This window comes from Malaclemys terrapin, chromosome 3, assembly GCF_027887155.1.
Source record: "Malaclemys terrapin pileata isolate rMalTer1 chromosome 3, rMalTer1.hap1, whole genome shotgun sequence".
NCBI lineage: Eukaryota > Metazoa > Chordata > Testudines > Emydidae > Malaclemys > Malaclemys terrapin.
Window position 1 is genome coordinate 2,147,821 of NC_071507.1, and position 23,141 is coordinate 2,170,961.

Sequence of the window (23,141 nt, forward strand, 5' to 3'; positions counted from 1 at the left end):
GGATTGAAAACATGCACCATTAGCAGCACATTTAACAAGCATCGCTTCATACCTATGTATACAATTTGGGATGCACTCACTCATGACTTCTGCAACATAGTTCCTACTGTACACTCATTAATAGGGTATGAAGGGGGGAAATCTGTGTTTTAATATGCTGTCAAAACAAAAGGAGCTTACCACTTCAGAGATCTTGACAAACTGGGAGTGATGGACAAGCTGCAATTTCTGCAGCAAGGAAGTTGGTAGCAGTGCTGTATGATCAGACTGAGAAAGAAAAGGAGACCCACGGAGACTTGAATTGCTTGCACCGCAATCTACCCATCAACAAGGACAAGTCACTGGCCTAACTTCCACCATGCAAGGACGGTTTTGAACAGCATGTCAAAAGAGCATCTCGGAAAACAAAGATTTGGATGTCTTCGCACATAGGTAAACCTGATATTGGATCATCATTGCAACACAGATGGAAAAGTGTAGATGACAAACTACTTCCTGTATTCTTCCAGGCCCAAAGTCATCTGAGCTTCTAGAAGACCTTATTTGTTCCTGTACCAGTAGGGGCCACTGCACAATCAACTGCATCTGTAGTCAGAATAATCCTACTTGCACAGAAATGTGTACATGCTAAGGCAATGAACACTGGGGGAACCCAAGCATTCTTGACAGAGACAATAACAATAAACAAGATGATAATGAAGTTGACTAGAAACGTCACCAGTGCTATTACATTTCAATACCACCTGTACAAATTTATCATCAGATTTGTTTTTACCATTTAGATTGTTATTGTGATGCTTTGTGGCCACAAAGAAATCCAATTTTAAGTCTTGAAATAATACATAGTCAGTAAACTAACAGAAACAAATGCAAACATTTCAAAGTGGTCATTTTAACATATTGGTGTCATTGTTTATCCCTGCTTAACAGCACCATTTGACAGCTCCACATCAGACCTCATCTCAAAGTAGACATAATAAGCTTTCAAATGACGAGTGGGTATGTAGAGAGGGTATATTATGTTGACCAAACTGGTGGTGTCTGCTGCTTGCCTACAACTGCATGTGAGTAGTCAGAGTCTGAAGCGTATTCCATTAGTGGGAACACCAACACTTAAGTCACGCAGCTATGATGTAATTACTATGACATACAACATCTATGTTGAAATAGGACTATTGTGGTTCCATACAAGCCTCAGAATTCCATGTCAAGTACTTTATTGGTTCCCTCTCAGAGACAGAGAGGCAGATAATATCCAAATACAGGAATTTTTAAATGGGTCCACTGTTGAACCCTAAGTTCTTTAATCTTTAAACAATCTGGGAGCCATTTTTGGAAGGTTTTCTGAATAAACGTAAAAGAATTTAAGAATTTATTTTTTTACTGTCTAGTGTATCTAAAGCAATTTTCAGACAGAGTGCAATTGATATGTCAAAATGGTGGTTCTTACCCAGTGTAAGTTCAGTCTTCAGTTTGATAGTGGGAAGACTGGATTTCCATTCAAATGTATTGGAGTAGGTACTCAGCGGCTTAGGTAGCCTTGATAGAAGTTTGCGAATTAAGCCCTCGTCCCAAGGGTTTTCAACAATGACTTCGTGGAAGGGAGAGAGAATACGTAGGCAGTATGTAAAATGTGAGTAAATAGAGGAACAGAAGTCTACAATCTAGTGCTAAGCACGAATGACAGATTATCCCTACCATGAACCCTTATGTATGTCTTGGCTTTGATGACCCAAGATTTGGCTGAGTGGGTGAAACAGTTTAATAAAAGGAATATAAAAGCTTTTGTTACCTGAAAACACAGGCATTAATAAAGCCAAACCATTGGATCTGAGCTGACAGAGGAGCAGAGAGAATCCTCAGGTTCCAATAAATTCAGTTGAGTTGAGGGCACTCAGCACCTCACAAGATGCAGGAAATATGCAGCCTTATCCCTCCACATGCTGTTGGATCACTACTCATAAGCAACACTTTTTAGAGAAATTGCAAGACATTTCATAGATTCATAGTCGCTTGCTTCAGACCAACTGCACACTGGAAGGAAACACTAAGTATAGACAGCTACCTAAATCCGAGCTTTAACAGAGAAATGATACTGTTGACCCTTAGTACCTGGAGTTTTAACATTCTGGTATGTCCTGTCCTCTGCACACACGAGAATCCGTGGAGTACTGACTGACTCTTTACATACAGTTAGCACCGTTTCCTCATCTGAATATCCCCTGGCTGCTTGCAAAGTCTCCAACGCAGCCTTCTCAGGAGCTAGTTGCTGGTTTAATACTGCAGAAGCAGCTGCAGAGGGTGCATTTCCTGGCAGAGATCCTTGTTCTGGGCTCTGCTCCAAAACTGGGCTACATATTTAAACACAAAAAACATTAAGTTACTTGTCAATAATGAACTGGCCCTCCCGATGTCCCAAAAAAGATACAAATATTTAAAGCAATAAACTTAGGCTTGCATTCATTTGCCCCAATGTCAATAATGGCATGTATCTGTATTCCTTTAAATGAATGTCACTGCATTTTTGTATGTTCTTGAAAAAAATGATGTGAAACAAATCCTCACGCTTCAGGGCTTGAGTCAACTACTTTAATGCCTAGGATTCAGGAGAACTTTCCCAACATGTACTCTGATTCCCCAGCCATAGATTCCATCCCTTGCTGCAGAGTTGTGGTCCAGAATATCTACTTCATTTAAAACAAACAAGCATCACTTATCCAGACGCAAGGACAACCCCAGAGAGTGAAGGACAGCATATTCATACTGAAAGAGAAAAAAGCAAGAGCTTTTGCAAGATGCTCCTCTGCCATCCACAGGGTTCCCCATGTAGCTATTTGGGATATTAGTGTTGTGTGGAAGCCCTAATTAATCGCCCAAAAGGGCTTTAATATACAGTTGAAATTTTGCCTAGTGTTGCCTCATGTCCTTACAGAATATGGAGAGTAGCTAAAGTCATATAGCTGAAAACCCAGGAAATAAAGTTAAGGTATATACATGCTACTTCTGTAATGCAACCTTCCCTACCTTCTTTGAGCAATGCCCCACCACAACACTTACTAGCAAGCACTCAGCATTTACAAATGATACAGAACACTGACCTACAGTGCTCCCTTCCCAGTGTCCAGCACCTGCTTTGTCACGGCAAAACTTTGGTTTATTTCAGGTACAGCAGAGAGCAATGACCTGCACCTGGCCTACACTCAAACACTGAGCCTAGCCCAAGCCACCCCCAACTTGCAAAATGGTACCACCCCTTCACTCTTATCTTGAGAATTCCTCTGAGACACTGCCTTCACCCACCTCTCACCAACACCTGGAGACCATTATTGAGTATGCCTACCGATTACTGACAATCCCCATTGCAAGAAGACACCCTTGTGCACCTCTGACAACTACAGGACTCCAAGCAAAGACATACTTGATCTTTTCAATGGGCATGCCTGTCCTACAGTACCCTCTGGCCAGGTATAGCTCTGCAGCGGCCCTGCCTCTGTTTCCCAATTCCACAAAAGCTTTATTTTTGTCCATTAATACCTCTTCTTCCCAGGGCTTAATTTATTGGCATAAAACACAAAATAATGCTCAGCCCTGGGGCTTGTCTCTTCTATCCCTTGAGTCTGGTCTCTGGATCTCTTCTTGGCCTTGGCAGGCTACTCTCAGCCCTTCCTAGCTGGAGTCTTCTCTACTTCCATGGAGTTTGCTCTCCCAGGCCCTCACCCTTCTGGCTCTGGCTTTCCAACCCCAACTTTTTCCCCATGCTAAAAGGTCTTACAATAGACCTGTGTGACTCCTGCTCACAGCAGTTCTAGAATCTTCTCCAGCTGCTTCCTTCAGGACCCTTTCAGCAGTTCCTTAATTAATCCTTTCCCTTACCTCAGATGACCCGGGCTCAGAGACTTGGTGCCGCAAGGTTGGTTTTTTTGCAGTGTAGATGTACCCTCAGTTACTCAGATGTCTTGTTGAACAAATACATTTCACTCTTTGGCAGGTCAGTTTGGGTCAACCCATGTTACGGTCCCCAACTTTACCCTCATAATTTCTGAAATATTGCTTTCCCAAAGGGCAGTGGGTACTGTGTACTAACTTAGATCAATTCTAAGTGGGCAATATTAATTTGAGAAGGATTAGAGTGACAGTTTGAGCCACAGGTGTGCACAAAAAGAAATATTGTGTGCACAGGACTTTGATAACATGATTTACGGGGAGCTTTATCTCTCTAGCCCTAAGCTTAACTAATCCTACCCAGACCCCTCATGAGGCACAGAAAAATTTTGAGACAATTTGAGTAATCATGTGGATTCTAGAGCATGTAGAAAAATGCATCTGTGAGGTGACGAATTTGTTATCATTCAAGAAGTCTTCATATAGGCATTTGCAATCTCAAACATCTGAACAAGTCACACTGTACCTTAGCTTCCTGGTTTTGGACGCCTCCATGTACTGCTCCTCAGAAGAATCCAGAACCATCTTACCATCATTGTTGTGGACTGCATTTTCTGAATAAAAGTGCATGACAAGTTTGTTCCTCTGCTAAAGAGCAGTTTGTGAACTATAAGTGATTACAATAAAATCCAGTATAACTCAGCACAAAGATTTGCTATGGATTGTGTGATTAGCTAGCAAGAAGTTCATTGGAGATTTTAGTAAATTTTGGGACAGAAGTACTGGAACACATTAACCCATTCAACAAAGTAGTGAGAACTCCCAACCCAATGTGTTTCCCCTCGACTTCAATGAGTTCTGAGCAAAAAGCTGAAATTCAAGTCATTCATTTACGTGACTAACTTTAGCTGTCAGGATTGACGATTGTGGCCTACGTGCACTAGAAGTCACTGTTAAACATTTAATTTAAAAATGTTGCTGTGGACAGTGTTAGAGTCTCCGGAATGTTGATTGCACACTGAATCAGAGAAGCTTTTCAAATAGGCACCAAACCCATTTTGAAAAGTGTTCTGCTTCTGTTCTTACACTAACAAGTACAAGCCCATGGGTTTAAGTTTTCTTCATTCCTAAAGTTAAAAAGTGAGAGGAACACTTCTTCTCTATTATTTAGCACAGAACGTTAATTGCAAACATTTTCCAGCACTTGACACAACAGATGTTAATATCCTGCTGAGAGATGTTTTTAGAGCCCCTCTACAGGTTTCTTGACCCCAAAACAACATCTAAAAGCAGATATCGAGGGAACAAGGAAGCTGGGAAGCTGGCATCTGGACAGGGGTACAAAGAGGATTCTTTGGGCAATCTTAGATGCATTTCCAAATGTCTTTTGTCCAAGTTTAAATGCAACTCTGAATTTCTTGGCTTGCTAATGATTTTGGTAACTACAAACTCTAAATTTTTTACCCTTAAGTTATTGACATGCTCTCACTTATTGTTTGTACAGAGTTCTTGACCTCAATTCAGTTTAAAGACAAAGACAGAGCAGAGTGGAAAGACGAGGGGAAGGGGCAACAGTAATCCAAGCTTGTATTTCCTTTAGAACAGCTGTGTGTACAATTAGTAGGTACAGCTACGTTTTGTTAATGAGACATACGATCAGCGGCAACAGGCTCAGGTCACTGCCTGCCTACCCAGTCAGTTGCCAGTGCTCTGTAAGCACTATGGTAGGAGCAGTTCTTAAGGAGGGATTTGGAAGGCGTGGTAGCTTTATGGTTTGAGGGAGGGCATTCCACACAAGAGAAAAGTATGGAAGCAACCATGAAGGTATTCATAGGGGAAACAGTAGTTTAGGAGGTTTTTAGGAACTGCTTATCAGAGAATCCTTGCAGAAGGGGAAACTGCTACCTTCTCCCCCACCAAATTACAACTCCCGGAGGAGCTTTGGTGCTATGTAGGCTCATGCTCCCTGCTATTCTTTTTCCTGAAATTAATTAGCACCCACATACTGTAATGTTGGGAGTCATGAACTCCAAGTAGCTGCTGAGATATGGGAAGTGATGCTGGTACAGGACCGGAGTAAAGCAGAACTGAATCAGATGCCATGTTCTCAAATACACATCATTTTATGATGATACCCTTTACCTTTGTCCTCCATGGGTTGCCATGAATGCGCTGACAGGTAGTTAAATGGGGTTGAAGCAAGCTGGGTAGCACGTGCAAAGTCTCTTGTACTGTTGGGACTGGGTGCCAGTGTTTTGTTATTACACTGCAGAGCCCACACAGTGGAGTCATCCATCAAGAACTCTGTTGTCCGAGTTCCTTCCTACACAGAAGAATCAAGCAGTGTTCACCGGGGAGCTAACAAGAAGTCTGTGATACCTGCGGTTCAAGCAGAACCTCACAGTGCTTTTCCCCAGCCAACAGTCATTGATACCCTCAACATGTTGACACAAATGAGAGAACCAATGTATTCTGGTCTGACCTTCTCCAGGCAGAAATACAGTCTCCCCATTGCTAGCAAAAATAAGCCATCATGGCCACCTCTGCACACTTGGACTTTGCCAAATTCCAAAGCTTAACCTATAACCCCAGGCCAGAGGCCAAGGAGCAGGACTAGTAAGGCACTACAGCCACCCCGACTACTCTAGTCATTGTAGTACTGAAGCACCCTTTTTCACCTCCCCACCCACACAGATGCACATGATATCCACATGCAGACCCGTGCTTGGCTCCCAACCACTCAGAGGAGTGAAGCTCCGTTCTTCCAGGGACAAACTTCTCTCCTCGGATTAATTTTGTTGGTCTTGGCCTCCAATTCACATTTCCAGCTATGTGACGTTTGGACTGGACAACATTTAATTCCACTAAATGTAACATCTGGGCCATGTGTTACCATACTTTTCCCATTTCTAAACACATTTCAGTAGAGGGAAGTTGTGTTTATGGGATGGGGAAGTCACATTCCTGGAAACATACCCTGGGGCTTCAAGGTTTTGCAGATGTCCAGTGACCTGCCCATGAAATTTCTAGGAGACAAAAGTTAATATGCCAGGGATTCTTTGTGCAGATACAGATTAGCGATTTTGCAATGCTGGAATAGAATTGCAGATCACTACACGTTAGCACTAAAGGCAACCACTTCAAGGCCCTCCAATTCCACATTACTCTACTAGGCTAAGCTTTGCTAGAAATAAGCACACACACACACACACACACACTTACTTTTGATTGCTCAGCACATCTGAGTAAGGGATGTTCTCCGAAGGCTCTGGCCTGGGCAAGCTTGTTTTTTTGCTGTGGGAACCTAACAGAAACTGCTGTTTAGAAGTCGTTTTAGCAGAACAACCTACACAAAAGTTAAGAGGCCAGAGCTGGTATTAGCTTTCTAGAAAATTGGTCTGCAAAAGTCCGAGATACCTGTCATGGTCTCAGAAAATAAGCTGCTCACACTTATCAGGCAAGCCACACAAGAACCATGATCACAGTAACTATGCTCAGGAAGACTTCAGCCATTTCATGGAGAAGCAGCCAAGGCCTTCTCATGTGGCATTTCCCCAAATCTTTGGAGACCTTATTTCCTCTGTACACTTCCTAAATTGAAGATCTAAACTGACTGATAGTGCTGATGCTGTCACAGCAGGACTAAATGGAATGGCACTACTGACCCCACATGATATCCCAGGGACAAAAGATTCAATCTGTGACTAGCTTCTCTTTACCTGTTGTTTTCTTTTTCATTCTCATCTTCAAAAATGGAAAAAGCAGACACAACAGGAGCAGTGTCATTAGCTTTCATGCTTTTACCAGGCTCTAGACGACAAAGAAAGAATTAAGTCAATATTGTTTCAGCTTTACCTAAAAAGCATCATAATAAATGGCTACATCCTCACCCCTACACAATCAGAGAACTGATGGGAATGGAAATGCTAGCTACTCTAGCATAAAGCATGTTCCAGTAGCATATTACATATGCATCCTTTAGGCAGAAAACTATTCTCAGTCCCAGGGTGGGGACGCAGCAAAAGAGGGTCTCTCTCAGCCTGAGACAGCTGTAAGGGACAAACCTGATAGGTTCTAAAGAAGATCTCTGTCTGCCATAAGAAAGGGCAAGCTAACAGGGTCAGCAAGGGGTTGGGGTGGGAAGGAAGAAAAATGAAAGGCCACATGGTCCTGCCTCTTCACATCTCAGCCATCTACCAGAAGTGTCCTCAGAGTTTGCACCCAGTAGAACAAATCAGTCTAGTCTTTGCTATACTGGAGACTACAGGAGTTCATTAATGGAGCTTCTTCCACTCCAAAGCCACAAACAGGGGCTTATTGTGCAGAGAACTGTAACCCCACAAGGAATTGAGAGCATGCTGGCTCAGAGGTACAGGACTGGAGGAAATCAGTCTCCATACCAATCTCAGCTTGCCAATGCATTGTGCTACTGCTAAATTGCCAGGTTACCTATATAGTTAATGAAGGCTTGCAGTTAGGATACTAACATTTGACGAAGAACACTATACACATCATAGTCTAGATGTGGTCCTTCCCCGACCCAACACAAAAATGCTAAACTGACTTGCACAGGAACTTCAGAGTAATGAGAGGAGGAAGAGTTAGGGTGAGGCAGACCTTTCTTCAGGCTGAAATTTTGCAGATCAGTACAGAGTATTAACTAAGTCTTTTCTGGAATTGTGTTTCAAGTGCCAGAGAAACAGCTACAAAGAAGCAACAAATTATTTAAACCCAATTTAATGCACACTCTTCCACAGCATGTTGTAGCCAACGTAAGTGTGCTTTTACTTTTCCTAATCCTTTGTACAAGAATTTAGAGCAGGGGTAGGCAACCTATGGCACGCGTGCCAAAGGAGGCACGCAAGCCGATTTTCAGTGGCACTCACACTGCCTAGGTCCTGGCCACCGCTCCAGGGGCTCTGCATTTTATTTTAATTTTAAATGAAGTTTCTTAAACATTTTTAAAAACCTTATTTACTTTACATACAACAATAGTTTAGTCATATATTGTAGTCTTATAGAAAGAGATCTTCTAAAAACATCAAAATGTATTACTGGCACGCGAAACCTTAAATTAGAGTGAATAAATGAAGACTTGGCACACCACTTCTGAAAGGTTGCCGATCCCTGATTTAGAGCCTTCCAGTAAATCAGATTCATGATAAGAAATTCTGTGAGATTAAGCTTCTTCCATTTCCCATGCATATCCAAAGGACTGCTCTCCTCCTGCACCAAAACTAAATAGGGCACAAATGTTTATTTTGGGTTGCAGTGTGATTGTGAATAAAAGCCCAATTATACATACCACTTTTTCTACAATAGGCCTCAAATTTCTCCTGATTTTCTTGAAGAGAAGGCATTTCAGGCAGGATAGGTGTCTGAAACATGTCCATTAAAAATCCTAACAAGAGCAAATAAACACGTCAAAACAGCTGCAGAAGCACCTTTCAGAAGTTATAGGATTTTTCATTATGAACAAAAGTCAAAGGTATGAAAGAGAGCACTAATCATTGGACTGTCTTTCAGGACTCTGTATTTAAACACCTTCAGCAGGTGTTGAATAGAACAACAAATAATGAAAACAAGAGTGGACTTTTATACCTTATTGAGTACCATGAAGTTACTTAGTGTTTTAATGAGGCTTAAAGTGTAGTTACAGGTCTGTCTCATCTTACGCGGGGGTTCCGTTCCGCGGTTAGCGTGTAAAGCGAAAACCGCGTATAGTCAAAATTAGATTGAGTTCAATGGTGGGCGGAATCGCCCGCACTACAGGTACAGTATTAAAATTGTTATTTTTCTTTTTTTGTTTTGTTTTTGGCGACTGCATAAAGCTGAAATCGCGCATGTTAAATGCGCGTAAGATGCGACAGACCTGTAATAGTTTTATTTCCTAGTGGATCCCTCTAATACCTGCAGAGATTAAGACATTTTGAGCCAATGAACAATTTTCATTTCTCTGAGATATATACAATTTGAATTAAACTGCAGACTACTTTTGGTCAGTGGTTAAGATGCTTTAATATTGAAAGACAAAAACTGGTGACAAGTAAGTTTTCAAAGGGATACAGTGGGATCAGGATTGTATTGCTCTACGTATGACAATAGGCTGATCAGTATTTCTTTGTTTACTGATTATAAATATTTAACGTCTGGGAGGAGAGGACCATAGGGGTGAACCAGAAGAATAGTCTACAGTATGAACATAGTAGGAAGCAGGCCAGGGAAACAGCAGAGTTGGGAGAGATTGGTACCAACTGTTTTATACAGGGGCCTGGCCTGGAACCCAGAGAGTGGGTAGGACTTGGTCCCCCTATTAAACCCAACAAGGTTTATTAAGGCCTTGAGTAAGTGAGCCCCACTCAGTGGCCAAGAGCTGCATTGCCTAGCTATGAAGGCTGGCCTCCTGAGGCACTGGACCTTTTAGCACCCTGAAAGGCGACAGGACTGCCAACAACCCAGCCGGAGGGCTGAGGTTGTGACAAAGGACCAAGAAGCGAGCTAGGCAGCCAATGCTCCACCAGAGATGGCTAAAATCCGAGGCACACTTGCTGTTGCCCAGTTTTGTCACAAGGAGCTGCTGAAGACCAAAGGCGACCATTTACACAGCTCAATGATCCATTCCTTAGCTCCCCACTCTACTAGTCCGTTATAGCTCCTCTTGACTTGGAAACAGAAACTGCTTGGCAACAGCATTAGACACAAAGGATCTCAGGCTTTGTTGCAGACAGAACCACAGCAGGATAACAACAGTAATTTAGATCCAGAGAGTGTTTCTATTAAGATCATGGGCATTTCTTTCGGTCCTTAGGCTGCTCAGTAAGTGGAGAGCTTTGTACCATCCCCCAACACAAAACATTAAAAAGGGACATATCGTGTTGTTCCAAATCATCATCCAAATGGGAAAGAATTCATATTGTGCTAGTAGTTATATGGTTTCTCTTTGCCAACAAAGGTATAGGTATCCTAACGCCAGTTTCTAGTACGTAGGTTTGTTTTTAAGAGGCTATCGTGCAATCTTGGCTCCATTGGAGTCTATGACAAAGGAGCCCAGTGGAGCTAGGATTTTACCCTACATACTTACCCAGTGCTTCTTTAGTATGAACAGTGGGTGAGGGCTGCACTTTGAACGGAGTTGCCTGCATCACTCCTCCCAGGGAGGTATTCGGGGTGGCTTGAGAAGCATTTCCAAAGCTGACAGAAGCATTTCCAATTCTAGGTGCTAAAAACAGAAGAGTTTAAACAACTTTTGAGTATGTGAAAGCAGATTCTGGAGCCTATGATTTCCCATGGTTTGGTGGTAAGCACCAGCGTTCTAATACTATTTAGTGCAACTAGCATTATGATCTGCAGACACAAAGATTGGAGTACAATGCTGTTCTATGCATGTCAATCAATTAAACTTGTCTCAAGTGCATACAGTGGCATTATGTATAGCTGCAACATAAACTGACCTCTAAATATCTATATTAAATATTGGTAACTTCCAAATAAGAAGACTTGACTCATTGACACTTGAAGAGCTCCATAGTATGCATCTGCAGACAGAATAAATAAGACACATGCAATGGGATCACTGTTTTTGAAACTGCTCAGTAATTACCTTCTTTCATCGCTGTGCAGTGATCTAATTTGAGACCAGGAGTGCTCACATTTGAGTGCCTTCAAAGGAAAGGGTAAGAGTGTTAGTCTGAGAGAGGTTAATAAAAAAAACCTCTTTAAATGAATTCTAGTTTCATTTCAGACACTTCCAGTAACACACTTCAGCTTTTTGAGCATCATCTCTCCCAGCTTGTGTGAAATAAGAGATGTTTGTCTTTCCCCGAGGAGAGTTTCTGATAAATAAGAATTGTAGTGGTTTCATGATGGGCTGTTCCCAGACAGTGATATCCCCATGCTCACACTATAAGTGTGCTTTCTTCAGGAAAGCTGCAGTCAAACAAGTAGATCCACTAAGACAGTAGCTCTCAACCTTTCCAGACTACTGTACAGTAACTCCTCGCTTAACATTGTAGTTATGTTCCTGAAAAATGCTACTTTAAGCAAAACGATGTTAAACTAATCCAATTTCCCCATAAGAATTAATGTAAATTGGGGTGGGGGGTTAGGTTCCACGGAATTTTTTTTTTGCCAGACAAAATACATTTTATATATACACACACACACACACAGTATACGTTTTAAACAAACAGTTTAATACTGTACACAGCAATGATGATCATGAAGCTTGGTTGAGGTGGGGGCGTCAGAGGGAGGGATATTTCCCAGGGAATGCCTTGCTGCTAAATGATGAACTAGCACTTGGCTGAGCTCTCAAGGGTTAACGCGTTGTTGTTAATGTAGCCTCACTCTCTACAAGGCAGCATGGAGGGAGGAGACACAATAGATGCATGGCAGTGGCTGCAAATATTCCCTGCTGAAACTGAACATGATGATGAACCCACGCTATCTCACTGGCATGTACCACTCCCACTTTGGAAAGTGCCAGGGGGTGCATGTGTGTGTGAGAGAGAGAGAGAGAGAGACAGACACACACAAACACACACACTGACCCTTTAAGTTTGCTGACCCCACTCTAAGCACATTGTCTTTTTAAGTAGATCAGCAAGTTGAGACAGCAGCTGCTGCCAGCAAGCTCCCTCTATCCTGAGACCTGTCATGTGTTCCCCACTCTGTGGAGATGGGGTACAGGAGCGAGGGGATGGGGACACCCTGACATCAGTAGCCCTCTTCCCTCCCACCCCCTGCACAGCAAGCAGGAGGCTCCTGGGAGCAGCTCCAAGGCAGCGGGCAGGAGCAGCACACGGCAGTGGGGGGAGGGACACCTGGACTGCCCGGCAATTGATAGCCTGCTGGACAGCTGCCGCACAGGGAATTTAGGAGAGCTGATAGGGGGGCTGCCAGACCACCCTGGTTCCAAGCCCCCTCTAGCTAGCTCCAACAGGTTGCTCTTCCTCCATCCTTAGAGGTTCTTAAGGCCCAGCTTGACAAAGCCATGTCTGGGATGATTTATTTGGGATTGGTCCTGCTTTGAGCAGGGGATTGGACTAGATGACCTCCTGAGGTCTCTTCCAACCCTAATCTTCTATGATTCTAAGGCATTTTGATGCCTTATGGGATGTTTACATGGGAGTGTGACCAGTTATTAAGTTTTATTAGATGTAGCTTGAATTCAACGACAATTCTGCAATATGGTTAGGTTCAGTCTGTCACCATCCCATGCAAGTCTTTCTAATTTTTCTCGTTGCATTGTGGTGAGCCACCTTACTTCTCCAGCTCATTTTTCCTTCTTCTTTTAATTCAGTTGCATACTTAAGCTTCTACTCAACGCTACATGAGCCAATAATTAATTCTTTGGCATACCATAAGTGAAGACAGGATTGTGAGAACAGTGGAGGTTTTTTCCTCCTCAGAGCTGCACAGCAGAAGGAGGGCATTGCTTACTCACCCAGCTTGTCCCTGTTTGTCCCCAAATTGGTGTATTTTAGACATGCTAGGGATATTGGGGCTGAATAATTAGTTAACGGTGTACTTGAAGATTACTCTAGCATTTTGATTTCCACAACTTAGATACAGACTGTGGCAGAGAGGAAGTAGAAGTAGTACTTCAAGTTAAAATTGAGACTTGGAAGAGTTAGATATTTCAATGACTATATTATACATATTAGCATAATTGCATTTTCTAAAATGGATCTCTATAAAGCATTGATGTCACAGTTTTCTATCCTTGATAGATCCTTTGTAGTAATATTCAGTATTGTGGGTATTAGTCCCACAAAAAGAATCCTCTCTAGGGAATTTGGGTGAGACATATGACAAGAAGTTGGGTTATAAAAGAGGCCAAATGGATATTTAACACTTAATTCAGACCAGCTGACTTCCTTTAGTGCTGTCAATAGTTTCACAGTGGGACTAGCTGCAGAGAGTTTCAACCTACCAAGGATAGGAGCAAAAATACACAGCTAAAGTAATGTAGTCTAATTATAAAGAGTCTAAACAACATCTGAAGCAAGAATTAGAAAGGCCATTTGTACTTACTGCTGTCCAGTGGAGTGGCCATGACTGAATGTGGAATGTTCCTTAATAGGCTGAGACACAGCATCACCACTGTTGAGCTCAAGTTGTGATAGAGTGTTCTGGAGTTCTCTAAGATCTAGATTAGCTTTGCCTGTGACCTTTTCATATGTTACCATTGATAGTGACGCGGACACAGACTGATGGCTAGCAGCTTCAACAGGCTTTGGTACAGAATTATCTGCTGTTGAAGTACTTGCTGCAGCCCTTGATTGCAGCTGGTCTGGCCCCAGGCACCATGAGGTTTGCAGATCTGTCGTCTGAGAAGATGTTGTCCAATCTTGCTGTAGAGCAGGAACTGGTTTCACACATGGATCAACCTTTGCAAGAAAAAACATACAGGCAAACTCTTGTATCATTGCTAAACTGCTCTTGTAGCCACCCAGAAACAAAAAAGAAATCAGTCTTACCATACAATGGTAACTTTCATGTGGAGCTAAAAATAAACCCTTGGTGGTCTAAGTAGGTTTTTGGTTTAATAGTTACAAAGAGTGTTTTAAAAAATGCATATTGAAAGCCATGTCAGACAAATACAAAACAGGAAAATAGGTACGTCCGTGAATCTTGTTTTCTAAGTTAAATTAGCAAAACATGTGGGTTGAAGTTAGACACCCACAGCAAAAAGGTTAAACTTTACTACATGATACAAAAGTGCTGCTGCTGCTCACAGTATAGACTTACCACCATTCTACCTGGAACAGACTGTAGCATGGATGCCTCTTCCAGCTTAGGGGCTTCTGGATAGTCTTTGGTCAGCTGACTAAGCTGTTCCAGCTTCTGCTGCAAGAACTGCATTTCAAGGATGGCAGATTCTTTTCTCTTTGCGTAGTTCCTCTCTTCCTCTTCTGAAGGTGGCAAGACCATAATAAGCAAAACAGGCAATGAATGTCCATTTAGGCTTTTCTCTCCCCACCTCAGATATGAGTGCTTTAGTTTAAATAAAATGCAGATACATAAAAAGCTGTTACAATTTAGGTTGCTACAGGAAAATAATGTGTTCAAAACTAAATTAATCAGGAAAAAGAATAAAACCATACAGCTACATACATCAGCTTCTCACATTCCCAACAGCCCTACTTTGAGCTAGTCAACAATAGACAACCAGTGTCACAGAACTCTACCTTCTCGGGGTAAATGTTTGTGCTGGGTGACTGTTTCCTTGCTTGTGATTTTATTTAGGTGTTTTCCCTTTTAGGGTTCTGTATTTCTCTAAATTTGATTTGTGAACTATGTTTGTTGCATGGTTTGTAGGGTAGTTATTGTTTGCTAGGCAAAGGTACAGTACATGTGTGTGTTTTGCATGGCAGAAGGAAGAATTAAGGTTGTCTGGGGGTCGTTTCCATTACTGTCATTGAGCACGGATTTGTTTGCGATAAGGATGGCGTAGGTGTGAGGTGATATATGCAGTTGTATGACTTTTCTGGTGCTGAGTGGAATTTGTTCTTAATTTTCAATTTAGAAAGGAAAATTCAAATATTTTAAAATGGCCATGTGAGAGATGTAGAGAGAGTGAGTGTCAAGTTTAAAGCTGTTCACAAATACCTCCTGGCTCCCTTCACTGTCTCCAGTAAATCTGGGAAAGTCGAGCCTCCTGTGGTTTGTGAGAAGGTAATCAGCTGCTAGATCACAGTGGGATAGGCTGCGCTTGGCCTCTCAAGTGCCACTCCTTCCCCCCCTCAGGGGAGAAGGGAGAGAGCGTGCTGTACTATATTGGAAAGACTGGGTTTGAGAAGATTGACTGGACACTGCCACTGAAGTTAGTTTAGGGAATCCTGGGTTTTACCCTAGTCCCATTCTCTTGCTCTCTTATCAGGTGGGCTGAATGGCACTGCCTCCCAGAAAGTTCAAGTCACAGAGGAATTCATCTGACACATTCACTGATGTTTACAGGGTCCCATACATGTCTTTTCTACTCTTTGGAGAGGAGAGGGGATGCCAGATTTGGCCTAGGGAGTGTATGCAGGCCTCTAAATAGGGACAGCGATGAAGAGTTACTTTAACCAACTAGTTTTCCCTGGAGATAAGGACAAGGACATTTCTGAAGGGAAGTAGATAGAGTACCCCATTCTTTTTGTCGTCTCAATCTTTTTTGTTTTCGGTAAACAATCTTCGCTCTCACTTCCTCAAATGAAAGCTCTGATCCTTCACAGATGAGCATACTTTTATTGTACATCGCCACTTGCTCAAATTCATTGGAGGTCGAAGATAGCTTTGGAAGAACTGCTGACTTTGAAATGTAGGTAAGATACTCTCTGTGGAGAAAAAAGTGTGAAAGATGCATTCAAGTTCACTATGAAGAACTTTGAATATTTTTTTAAAGCACATTTGTCTAGCACAATTGAGTGTGTATTAATGCTACTTACACTTTTCCCGCGCCATCCTGAGAGGACTGAGCTGCAGAAAGAGTTGGATCCTAAAAGGTAGAAAGAAGCTTTGAGAGCCTAGTCTTAAAATGTCCACCTATTTTGTTCAGCCAAGAATTCAGGAAATCCACTTTTTCACTGTTGAACACTTTGTGATGCCCAGAATACAAAACCTGAAAGATGTAAGACATATTGATCTCCCCACCTTCCCAAGCTACAAATTTTGATGACTCTGAGCTAGCTGAAGACCCATAACAGACATAGGTAGAGCTATAAAATTAGCCATGTTATTAAAGCAATACCAGCTATTAAGGATTTCATTCCATCAGTGAATGGACAGCATGATACCTAGAAAACAGACTCATGGTTTGTTCCCCTCACCAGAGCCTCAAGTTTGATTAGTAACCTTAGTTTAAGCGAGGGACTTGTGGGGGCAGCAGAAGCCTCCTCAGTCTCTTCTCCTCGATCATTTAATCTCAAATCTCACTCTTGTATTTTGTTTACCTCTCATTGCCCCCGTGTGGTAGTGTGATGGCTCCCTCATCCCCTCCCTACACTGGAAATGCACATGGGTCTGACAGAGCAGAGGATTGCCACTGCACAGCTTCTCCTCTATATTACTACATTCAGAGTTCTACATCACACATCAGTCTTCCAGCCAGACTGGATTCCTTTTTAGAACCAGTCAACTCTGCTCCTATGAGACACAAAGGTCATTATCAAGTGATGTGAGACAGTGATGATTGACCACACTACCATTATTCCTCCCTGTGGAGAGAGGACCCCCCACCTACACTGGCCTTCAGAGATTTACCGTGTTGCAAAATTTAGTCTCCAGCGCCATTCACAACCACTACACCATGCTGCAGCAGCCATTTACGACAATGGAGTTCAACACAAAGTAGCCCATAAGCTTTTCACTGCAGGTGGAAGCAAGTCACCTTTTAACCATGTTCCCATGCTGAACCATTGAAGTGCAAGAGTGTAGCATGCATGACTGAGCTGAAGAGCGTATCCAATTTATATGCATATCTAGAGGTTTCTTTTTTAGGGACAGAGTGTAGTATAACCATAGCCCCCCCATAATATGGATGGAACCTCAGTTATAACGGTCTAGCTGACAAGTGTGAATAGGCCAAGACAATTCCAATACTGATTAGCTACAACTATGCAGAACTTCATTAAATGAAAGAAAAAAAAAACTTAGTTAACAGTTAAGATTGCCATACCCTTCCAGAACGTCAAGTTAGCAAACCTCAAATTGGTGAAAAACAGGAAATACAGCGTTAGGGTACATGCCCACAACCCCCATGGAGTTGGCAATAGCCATTGGGAATTATCTCCGTGCCCTCTAGCAGCTTTCCCTGTTAGGTGTAGCTGTATTGAATGGTGGATGGATTAATTAGAGCAGTTTGGAAGAGCTGTGATTGTGATATGAGGCAAAGTGGGGAGCTGTAGCTCTCTGGGGGCATTTGTTACTCCTGGGGGAATTCTGAGCCACTGCATAATGCAGAATTTTGCAGAAATTGACGTTGTGCACGCAGAATATCCTTTCCCGCACAGAAATGGGCTGCAGTGCTGCTGGCCACCACTAGGGGCTGCTGGGCCCGGCGGAGCCCAAATTCCCACATAGAAGATACTGTCAGGAGGAGGGGGAGAGAGCTAGAGGGTTCCTGGCAGCTGCAGTTCCCAGCACACCCTGAGGGAAGGAGACAGCAGCACGCAGGAAACTCCATGAAAGCATGAGACCAAGCATCAAGCTGTTTCTCCCTCTGGGTCCCTGGGCTCGGGTGTCTGGTCTGGGGAGACAACAGCTGCGCTCGGGGGGGGGGGGGAGGAAGAAGGGACAGGTGGTCTGGGTTCGGGGGGAGAGGGTATCTGGGCAAGGGGGGGCCCCATGGCTGGACTTGGGGAGAGGGTGCAGGTATCCGGGCTGCCCCCCCCGCCGGACAATTGGGCTCTAGGGGGCAGGGATTTTGGATGTATTGGGGGAGTGGCACTGTGGCTGCGCTCTGTGCGGGAGCGGTTGTGGGGGTCTGGCGCCGCAGCTTGTCTTGGGGGGAAGGGGCAGAGAAACAGGAACTGGGTAGTCATAGTGGTTTCTTTAAAACTCTGAGTCCTGGGGGAATTTTTGTGTGTCTCTGTATTGTTACAGACATACTTGCTAACAGATATTTTGAAATAAATTACCAAAATCATTGAAACTGGTGTGATTATGGAGTGTTATTTTGACAAATAAAATTTGCAGAATTTTAAAATATTGTGCACAGATTTATTTTTTTGCACAGAATGCCTTCAGGAGTAATATATGAGCATCTCCTCTGAGCCCTGCGTGTAGGAGAGATCAAAGGAAAAAGCAGTGCATGCAAACCTTGAGAGATCCAGTACACTTCATTTCAGCGCTGTGTTGTGTAGGATGTGTCACTAGCAGGGTACAGGTGACTTCTTGCACTAGGGACTGTCAGCAGTTAGGTGGAAAAGGAGTGTGACTTGCACTTAGCCAACACCAACACCACATCTACTAAGTTTTAAACCCGTTACAAATCCTTCCCCCTTATGCACCATTTAACACTATACGTTCCCTTACCCTTCCCCAAACTCAATGAAGAGCAGGTTTAGGTAACTTCTGTTCAGACCATTGCAAAGGCAGAGTAGGAGTATGTTTTATGAGCATAATGGGACACTGCTCAAAGAGGGCATGAGTATGTACCATAATTCTCTATTTCCTGATTTTCACAAGTTTGAATTTGCTGAACTTGACATCCTTGAAGGACACAAAATACCACCCAGCAACCGTAACTCTGTGTTAACAAAGATTTTTTTGTCATTTAGTTTACTCAGCGTTTTTTTTTTTTTAAAAAACAGAAAGTAACATCCATAGGAGGCGGTGGTCATTTAGGCAGGTGTAATCATCGTGTAAGTGTGCACTTCAGATGCTACTGTGGCCGGGTAATGATACTACCTGACTCTTACTTAGCACTTTGCATCAATAGATCTCAAGGAGAGAAACATTATCTGCAATGTACCAATGGGGAAAACTGAGGCACACAGGGGTTAAAATGCCTGGGCCAAAGTCATCAGATCAGTGGCCGAGCCAGAAATAGAGCCCAGGTTTGCTGAGTCCCAGTCCACTGTTCTCTCCACTAGACCACACAGTTGCTATGTGCATGCTACATACCACCCTCAAATCCACGCGGTATGCTACTTAGCTTCACACCCAGAGGAGCAGGACTTCCCCAGATCCTGGCACACGTGGGGAGTAGGGAGAAGGGCTCAGACCTGCCCGAGTCATTAGTTAAGAACAGCTACAGTCACTTATCATACAGAGGGTGGGATTCACAAGGGACACTTTAGCACTGCACCGCTTATGTCTACACTATCCCAGCAGAACGATGGTATCATATCTATACTGGCAGAACCCTATAATGCAGATGCAATGCTACCGCTAGAAGGGGTTTTTCAGTCACTGTAGGAACACCACCTCCCCGTACAATGTCAGGTTACCAGGAAGCATTCTTCCGTCAAGCTAGCTGTGACCTAATTCCCTGTGTAGACGTGACAGCTACCTTGCTCAGGGGGGTTGGATTTTTCACCCCTCTGAGCGCTGTAGCTATGTTAATCTAAATTTTAAGTGCAGACCAGACCTTGGTGTAATTCACAACCCCCAAGTTAGGCACCCAGGCTCCCTACGCAATGCATGGGAAGAGTCAGGTGCCTAAGAATGGGATTCATAAAAGCCAGCATACTGAGCACAGGGAGCTGGTTAAGCTAGTTAATAGTAAATGCTGAGGGGAGGGGTGTGGCCTAAGCCCCACCTCTCAAAGAGAGCTGAGTACCTAACTCCACTTGAGATTCAGTCACAAACCTTCTTAGTCTGGGAACATGTGTAATTTCATGGGTTGGTTAACGATAGAAAGGTAAGGAAAGTATCATTTGGTTGATAAAAATCTACAGAATCATAATTTTAATCAATGGTGTCCCCCTCTGTGCAATCACAGGGAGAAGGGGTAACTCAGGGAGGACTTGATGCCTCCAGGCCCCAGCTGCCAGTTCCTCCACCAAAGGGTGGAAATTTTGATAATATAATGTGACAAAGGGGGCAAGCTGGGTATCATGTAAAAGCTCTTTTCTAAGTTTTCAAATATATTGATTTCAATTACAGAGAATACAAAGTGTACAGTGCTCACTTATTATTTTTGATTACATTAAAACGATAAACAAAAGAAATAGTATTTTTCAATTCACCTCACACAAGTATTGTAGTGCGATCTCTTTATTGTGAAAGTTCAACTTAGTAACATAAGGGTTTTTTTTTTTTTTAATTATATAACTGCACTCAAAAACAAGACCATATAAAACTTTAGAGCCTACAAATCCACTCAGTAGTTAATGCTACCCGCTTCTTATTTACAATGTCACCTGATATTTAGAACAGGCGTTCACATGGCACTTTTGTAGCCAGCATTTCAAGGTATTTACATGCCAGATACACTAAACATTCATATACCCCATCATGCTTTGGCCACCATGCCAGAGGACATGCTTCCATGCTGATGATGCTCATTAAAAAATAATGCATTAATTAAATTTGTGACTGAACTCCTTCGGAGAGAATTGTATGTCTCCTCCTCTGTTTTACCCACATTCTGCCATATATTTCATGTTATAGCAGGCTCAGATGATGACCCAGCACATGTTGTTCATTTTAAGAACACTTTCACTGCAGATTTAACAAAACACAAAGAAGGTACCAACGTGAGATTTCTAAAGATAGCTACAGCACTCAACCCAATGTTTAAGAAGCTAAAGTACCTTCCAAAATCTGAGAGGGATGAGGTGTGGAGTATACTTTCAGAAGTCTTAAAAGAGCAACACTACGATGCAGAAAACTACAGAACCTGAACCACCAAAAAAAGAAAATCAACCTTCTGCATCTGACTCAGATAATGAAAATGAACATGTGTCTGTCTGCACTGCTTTGGATTGTTGTCAAGCAGAACCCGTCATCAGCATGGACACTCATCCTTTGGAATAGTGGCTGAAGCGATTGGCTGAACAAGAAGTAGGACTGAGTGGACTTGTAGGCTCTAAAGTTTTACATGGTTTTGTTTTTAAAGTGCATGTTTTTTGTACATAATTCTACATTTGTAAGTTCAACTTTCATGATAAAGAGACTGCATTACAGTATTTGTATTAGGTGAATTGAAATACTATTTCTTTTGTTTCTTTTTTTACAGTGCAAATATTTGTAATCAAAAATATAAAGTGAGCACTATACACTTTGTATTCTGTGTTGTAAATGAAATTAGTATATTTGAAAAAGTGGAAAACATCCAAAAATATTTAAATAAATGGTATTCTAATTATTGTTTAACAGCACAATTAATTTTTTTAATTGCTTGACAGCCCTAATTATCGGTTTTGTTTATTATGCCAAAAAGTTGTAATGAGGCAATGGTTAAGACATCAGCACGCCACAGCAGTTACTGGAATCCATGCACATCCTTACGTAAAAATTAAATTACATGGGGATCGTAATTATAACAAAATCCATTTACTTTGGTCATTGTTCTTAGGCATCAACTGGGGAGACAAAGAATACTGATTAGGAGCTGAATCTTTGGAGAATACCACCACGGAGGGCCTGGTTAACCAAACACTTGGTGGTGCCTTACATGCTATAAGAACTGCACCCATAAACTGAATTGGGCAAGACTGGAGAAGTAGTACATGGAGCATAAGAAAAAAAATGTGAAGATGCTGGGACAAGTGCCAGCTGTGGGCAAGACTCCCCTTATACTAGGTCCCATGATACATTTTTCAAGAACAGCTGCTTCTTCTGTGGTAAGCCGGAAGCCCAAGGGCATCCCGTAAGCAGTTTTCACATATGAGACTGGTGAGAAACTGTATGAAGCAGTCACTTAGTGAGAATGTTGCATGGAAAGTAAAGTAGGTGCATTAGCCCAAAAGACACTTGCGCACATGACACTATCACAGTGAGTACTACACCAAAAATATATGTACGTACAATGATGCGTCTAATGGTAAAAGCAACAGAAACAAAGGATTTTACTACGGCAAACAATGCAACTCAGCTGGAGTTCATAAACTACTTCACAGAGGCTCTAATGGTTGGGAAAGTGGTGGCAATGGCGAATGCAGAGTTTTGAATGGGATTGAAGAGGAACAAATGGTTAACGGAAAGGCTCTTAAAGCACTTACTAAAGATGAACTGGGGGATACAGGCAGTTTTTAAGCAGTCCTATCCCCAGAAGTGAATTACAGGTCTGTCGCATCTTACGTGCATTTAACATGCACGATTTCAGCTTTACGCGGGCGGCAAAAAACAAAAACAAAAAAACCAAAGAAAAACAACAATTTTAATACTGTACCCGTAGTGCGGGTGATTCCGCCCACAATTACACTCAATGCAATTTTGACTATACGCAATTTTCACTTTACACACTGACTGCAGAACGTAACCTCAGCGTAAGGTGCGACAGACCGGTACAGCACATATCCTTAAAAAAAATAATTCAAAAGATACAGCACTATCAAATCAGAAGAAAGCATGGATGTCAACATCATAAGATGACTGGTGGTAGCTGCCTTTTTTTTTTTATTATTATTATTAATAATGGCAAGCATTGTGTCCTGCAATACAGAATTTCAGGGATTCCTAGCTGCTGCCAAACCTTTAAAAAAAAAAAAAAAAAAAACCACACACCACACCAAACCACACACCCCAAACCCCATGTGGCCTGTACTTCTTTAAGTGGTGTATTTGTGGGCATAGTGACTTCAGCACCAGCAAGCAGGACTGTA

General features: G+C 42.4%; 1 protein-coding gene across 1 annotated transcript in view; it reads right to left on the reverse strand.

Annotated features, from left to right (window-relative positions):
• BUB1 (BUB1 mitotic checkpoint serine/threonine kinase) overlaps positions 1–23,141 on the reverse strand; it is a 45,938-nt gene that overhangs the window by 12,585 nt on the left and 10,212 nt on the right. The window contains exons 7-19 of the mRNA XM_054021424.1: positions 16,317–16,366; positions 16,015–16,205; positions 14,635–14,798; positions 13,918–14,273; positions 11,483–11,541; positions 10,964–11,101; positions 9,188–9,283; positions 7,602–7,692; positions 7,105–7,186; positions 6,025–6,205; positions 4,409–4,496; positions 2,113–2,351; positions 1,451–1,591 (exon numbers count right to left, since the gene is read on the reverse strand). Of these exons, the coding sequence (XP_053877399.1) occupies positions 1,451–1,591; positions 2,113–2,351; positions 4,409–4,496; positions 6,025–6,205; positions 7,105–7,186; positions 7,602–7,692; positions 9,188–9,283; positions 10,964–11,101; positions 11,483–11,541; positions 13,918–14,273; positions 14,635–14,798; positions 16,015–16,205; positions 16,317–16,366 (1,876 nt within the window). The remainder of the gene's footprint in view (positions 1–1,450; positions 1,592–2,112; positions 2,352–4,408; positions 4,497–6,024; positions 6,206–7,104; positions 7,187–7,601; positions 7,693–9,187; positions 9,284–10,963; positions 11,102–11,482; positions 11,542–13,917; positions 14,274–14,634; positions 14,799–16,014; positions 16,206–16,316; positions 16,367–23,141) is intronic.